This window comes from Squalius cephalus (genome assembly GCF_949319135.1).
Source record: "Squalius cephalus genome assembly, chromosome: 18".
Classification (NCBI taxonomy): domain Eukaryota; kingdom Metazoa; phylum Chordata; class Actinopteri; order Cypriniformes; family Leuciscidae; genus Squalius; species Squalius cephalus.
Genome location: NC_137139.1, coordinates 12,153,807 through 12,159,806, shown reverse-complemented (window position 1 = coordinate 12,159,806; position 6,000 = coordinate 12,153,807). Strand labels below are relative to the sequence as shown.

At 38.9% G+C, this 6,000-nt stretch overlaps 1 protein-coding gene across 1 annotated transcript in view; it reads right to left on the bottom strand.

Moving 5' to 3' along the window:
- Window positions 1-626: 626 nt before the first annotated feature.
- The window catches only part of LOC307145436 (cell adhesion molecule CEACAM5-like), a 30,069-nt gene continuing 24,695 nt past the window's right edge, over window positions 627-6,000 (bottom strand). Inside the window, exons 14-17 of the mRNA XM_079848573.1 lie at window positions 4,198-4,251; window positions 3,901-3,969; window positions 1,622-1,669; window positions 627-1,211 (exon numbers count right to left, since the gene is read on the bottom strand). Coding sequence (XP_079704699.1) covers window positions 1,204-1,211; window positions 1,622-1,669; window positions 3,901-3,969; window positions 4,198-4,251 — 179 coding nt within the window. The 3' untranslated portion in view covers window positions 627-1,203. The remainder of the gene's footprint in view (window positions 1,212-1,621; window positions 1,670-3,900; window positions 3,970-4,197; window positions 4,252-6,000) is intronic.

The window sequence follows — 6,000 nt, the reverse complement described above, 5'->3', positions numbered from 1 at the left end:
CACACTTTCTTCATAATAACAGGTATATTCTCAGCCCCACAGTCCTCCAATAGCGGGGTTGTAAGGGGTAGACTTATCGTGTTTTCAATGGCAGTGAAGATAATGTATGTTTATACCTCACAAGCCTCGCTTTCATTTAACAATCAAAGATGGTATTGTGAATAAGGTCTATTATACAACACCGGAGCAACTTTAATCTATTTACAGATATGGGTGAGTGATGTATGTATGCAATTTCCTATGAAAACCATCCCGCTAGGTCTAAAGTATAAACACTTATATGCATACTATTGAAGCAGGGTAAGACAAAAAGATTGATAATGTATTGACTTCTTATTTAAATGTTGTTAATTTTAAACAGAAAAAGTTACATAGTGTATCTTTAAGTTATCTTTGTGTCAATCAAATGGATTAAACTATTTAGAAAAATGCCTGTCCTATCATTTCCTCAAGATAGATTGAACCTAAATGTTAATTAGAATTCAATGCTTAATCAAGTAGATTGTGAAGGCATCTGGGTAGTATTATAATACAATTCTCAAAATGTTGACTACAGTACACAGAAAATGAGTGTATTTGGTTTTTGAAAACCAGTTGATTGGATGATCAAATGAAAGTCTAGCTTTGTGTTAGTCTTACATGTTTATTTGAATGTAAATAATCCAGAACCACACTAAAAACACAAAACACACGCACACAAAAACAATATCTCAAATAAAATGTGGGTAAAAAAGCATATTTTTAAGCTGGTGGCACATACAGTAGAATTTTTTTAAATCTTTTGTTTAATATGCAAATTAATTACAATAAGAAAATAATCTAGTAGATGTATTACAATTAATATTGTTCTTTAGGTGTCATGTTGTAATATTTGTATTTGCAAGTAACAAATGAAACAAACCATATAACTTTGATTACTTCTGATAATTAAATTTTTTTTGCCGTCCGTTATTTGTCTCCCCCAACAATCACTGTCTTCATTTAAGGAAGTATGCGGTCTCCACAACACTGCAGTTCAATTCTACATTTTCTCAAGCTGTAAACAAGCTGGTTTTCAGCCTTTAAAAGTATACAAAAGTGCAGTTGCTACTAGACAAAGTGCCGTGCTGCTAATGCAATCTTTTTAATACAAGCATATGTCATTTAGCTGCCTCAGTGCAAATATAGAAACTCCATCATGATGTTGATTGCTGACTTAATGGTTCAGATTCCTGGAGAGGCAGAAACATGACAATGCGTTTTTAGAATAATAATAATTTGGTATCCGCAATAATTTATATAGCACTTTTTTCTGCACTCCAAAGCGCTTTTTATAGGTTTATCATACTTGAAATTGTTAACCTAGAGTCTGAAGTCTAGAGTCGAGATTTCACACTGTACATTTAAAAACCCTGGATGGGACTTTTTATTTGCATATTTACAGGGATAATAACAGTGAACAGTGAACTTTTTTATGACAGTTCAAAGTGCATGAATATTTAATAAAACATTGAGGCAGTTTATGACCCAGGGTTAAAAGATTTTAACTCAGGCTTCTTAGAGTGAAACACTTTTTAACACCAAGAGCTATGACTTTTAAGACTAAGTTCAAAACGGCTTTAAAATTGTGTAATTTAACTACCTTTAAATGATGTCAGGCCATTAGCTTCTGCCGCTGGTGAGTCTTCATCTTCAAGAAAAAATTGTAAGAGTAATTTGTGATAACTGATTTCTGAGATTGCTCACATATTGCTCAGAAACATTGTTATACTCCTGTATTTTGTATACACTCTTAAAAATAAAGGTTCTTTATGGGCATTGATGGTTCCATGAAGAACTTTTAACATCAGTGGTACCTTTTCATTCTACTAAAGGTTCTTTATAGTGCAAAAAAGGTTCTTTATTTTATTAAAATGTTTTTCACATAAAGAAAAATTGCTCTTTTAAGAACCGATCACTAAACGTTCTTTGGTTCCCTTTCAGACAGTCACGTTCGACATCACGCCAGAACATACCGATGAATTGGGATCTTGCCTGAGAGCCCAATCACCTTCGAGTGATTCGAGCTCGAAACTAAAGAGCCAATGCACACACCCTCTGCCCAACCGTGGAACCAGAAGTATTGCACCGCACACTCAGACCCCACTTCGGGACGCTATGCCGTCGCTTAAGTTGGGTCGCTGCGTTCCACCTCGCTGCCCCACTGCGGGTACATCTGTGGTTCTTCTGGCCCCGCTTGTATGGTCTCTGGGATCCCCAACCCATCTCGCTGGCTCATTCAGACTATCAGACTTGGCTTTGCTATTCAGTTCGCCGGTGTCCCCCAAAGATTATAGACATTCAGTTCACCTCTGTGCAGGACAAGGGTGCCCCTGTCTTACGGACGGAGATCGCCGTCCTACTGGCATAGCCGGTACCTCCAGCCGATATGAGGACAGGTTTTTTTAAGCCGCTACTTCTTTGTACCCAAAAATGGAGAGAATGAAGGCCGCCATCCAAAGGCGGTCCAGCTGATTTGGAGGTGCTTCAGGACCGCACAGGTAGACCTGTTTGTCACGGACACGTCTCATTGCCAGTTGTTTTACTCCCAGCGTGGATGTGCTGGCACACAGCTCGCCCTGGGACCTACACAAGTATGCGTTTCCCCCAAATCCGCCTCGCTCCCAATCCGTACCCCCTTGGGATCTCTCGTTGGTGCCAACGGCACTGCAGAGAGCCGCCTTTGAACCTCTGAAGTCAGCAGTGCTTCTGACTGCACTGGCTTCCATTAAGAGGGTAGGGGACCTGCAAGCATTTTCATGTAGAAGAATCTTGCCCAATTGTTGTGATCACTATGGTGATTCCATATGTGTCATCTTCCACGGTATGGCTTCCCTGACAGCGAGTCTGTGTCTTTCCCTTGGCAGAGTCCACTCTGCCATCCCTTCTGGTGTTGAATCCCCCAAAACTAGGCCAGAGTTACCTCAGAGACATTCCATATGTCACACTGCCCTAATAGCCAGTTCATTTGATACCTCCCTACGAGTAGGATGTGGTGTCCAAAACTTGAAAGGGCACGCTTTCCCAGTGTTATCCAATAGTCTCGTTGAATGGTTCATGGGGAACAGCAGTGATTAACTTTCTCTGTCCCATCTTCCGTCCCAGGAGGTGTGCTGGAAGGTGCAGCAATAGTGGCGCTTTGTTAGGGATCCCAGTTCATCTGTACGTTCCGGCGTGATGTTAAATGTGACCGACTGAAATTGAGTGTCTCCATTACATATGTAACCCTCGTTCCCTGAAGGAGGGAATGGAGACGTCACTTCTCGTCGCCACAGTTGCTGTACCAGTGTTTAGCGGCCGAGTCACCTGTTCGGCTCCTCAGCTAAAACCTGAACTGCGAACACACCCGCTTCCATATTTATACCCGTGCTGCGGGGTGGAGCATGCGATGTAAATCTCGTATGCCAATGTGCATTGGGTCGTTTAGTTTATATTTGAAGGTTATTGGGCTCTCAGGTGAGATCCCAATTCAGGGAACAAGGGTTACATACGTAACCTAGATGTTCTTTATCACTGAGAAAAAAACCTCCATTGCAGCCTTTATTTTTAAGAGTGTAATGTACACTCTAAAAATAATGTGTTGGTTCAACAACAACAAACTGACACAACAGTTTACATCCATCTTTTTGAGTTATGACATATTTGAATGAAATTATGAAGAGGAACATAATTATGTAACAAACATAATTTTTAAGTTGATTCGTCAAAAAAAGTCACTGCAACTACTTGAGTAACACAATATTATGTTAATGTAATGATCAACATTATTATGTCAACAGAACTTAAACTGTTTAATGACATTAAAATTAAATTATTGATTTATTTTACAAATATTATGATATGATAGACATTAGTAGATTATATGTTTATTAGGTTTCTTACCTTTAATCACACCATCCACATGAACAGCTGAAACAAGATCAGTTACCAGTTCTTCTTTTTCCTCACATTCTGAATGATATTAGAGAGAGTGTGGTGATTTATTTTAGTTTAAAAATATACAGTGATAATTCTGGCTTGTTAAACAAGCAAATTCATGCAAAATGAATGTCACTAATAGTTTTTCATATAATATCATCACAAAAGCTTGGGATATGAAATAGTACCATTTGTTAAAGTGACTGAGTACATGACTGTTTTTGATTGTAATGTCAGCCAGACACAGTTAAAGGCACATACCTTCCATCTCTGTGGGACTGTTGTCCATGTACTCCTTCAAGGGTGAAGCTGTTTCTGCAGAGTAATTAAAGACCCATACAAATGTAAATATAGATAAATTAGATAAACATATATAGATAAAATAGATATACACATAGTGCTGGGCGGTATGACCAAAAATCCACATCACGGTATTTTTCTAAATTACATCGGTTTCACGGTTTATGACGTTTTTTTTTTTTTTTTTTTTTTTTCAAGCATGACTGGGTGTTAACCACATTTTATACTGAGTGAGAGAGGAAATACTGCAGTAGATTGACTTAGAATGCCCTATTTTACTGTCATGAGTGAATATTGTAGAAAAAATCCACACTAGTATTAATACAGGTTTGCAAGGCTGTTTACAAAGAGGTGCCAGCAGGAGGCGCTTTATGAGCGGCAGAAATATTGGTTTCCCCGGACCCGGTAACAGCTGTACACAAAGCAGCAATGCTCATAAACGCTGCTTTATCAGGAAAGATAAAGAAAGATTCAATCGTAATAACAAAGAAACTTTTCCAAAGACTGTCAGTTCAAAACATGTTGGCATGTTTTTTAATGGATAGCCAAGTTTAAATAAAGGCTTTTTAAACCTATATTCCTTTTGAGTGCCTCAGAACTATTGTTTATTTGGGAAACATTTTTGGATCTCCAAGCTGAAGAGCACCAGAGGAACACACCTCTCAATACCCAAGTAGCACTCCTAGTAACTCGTTTGTGGACTGTCAGTTCACTTCAGATACATTCATATAAAAACACCCGGCCGCGCCACGTTTTGATTTTGAAATGTGCAGTGTTGATATTGTGAACCAATAGACCTTTCTCACAACTTCCGTATTTGTGACCGGAAATACGCAATCGTCGTGGTAATCTACTTCCTCCACAGTCAAGGCAACATAAACAAATGGCGCAAGCAACTAGCAAGAGCTATTGACACACTAATGATGTGTCATTTTAGTTAACAGTTCAGTAACAGTTAGCCTCGCTCTCTACTTACCTTGATGTTTATGGACAAATTCCTCGTGGAAATTTTTTTACCCTTTATTTCGTTTTTTCTTTTTGGTGACAGAGTTTTCCTCCACGAGTCGTCACATCAGCATATGTAATATTTGGCAAATCCGTTAATGAAGTTGTGTAGACCATTTTAACCTTGCCCGGGTTTATGTTTTTCTATTGTGTTGACGCTTGACAGGAACTCCGCTTCCACAATGATTACGTATTTCCGGTTATTGTGAGAAAGGTCTATGGGAAACACTGTAATATAATTTGACAGCTGTCAATTATATTGGCGGCGCCCTCGTTTCTCTGGCGCATAAGGTCTACTGTATATCAAGCGGCAACCTCCCCGTCTCTCTCTTGAAACCAACACGGAAGTGAGTTTAACTGCAATTCGTTGACTGGCCGCTTGAGGCTGGTGTCAAAAGTGAGTCAAATCTGCATCTCTCCCATGTTAAAATGGCAAATTTTACAGCAGAAAAAAACGTGTTTACAGCCTGGTGTCTGTATGTTTTTTTGGTCTATACAGCTAATTTTGCCCTTCATGATAACTGTGAGGGGGGTGATTTTTTTTTATAACTCATCCGTTGAGTTGATTAATATTTAAAGTTCTGCATAATTAAGGGTGTGTCCACTTTTGAGTGACAGGTGGATTCCCGCTGATGTCAATGCTATCCGTTTGTCTGCTGTTAGCCGCGTCACTTCACCTCAGCAAATTTTAGCTGCTGAACTTGCCATCTCTGCAGTGTTTGTGCTTTTTTCGGGATTATTTCATACAATTTAATACAC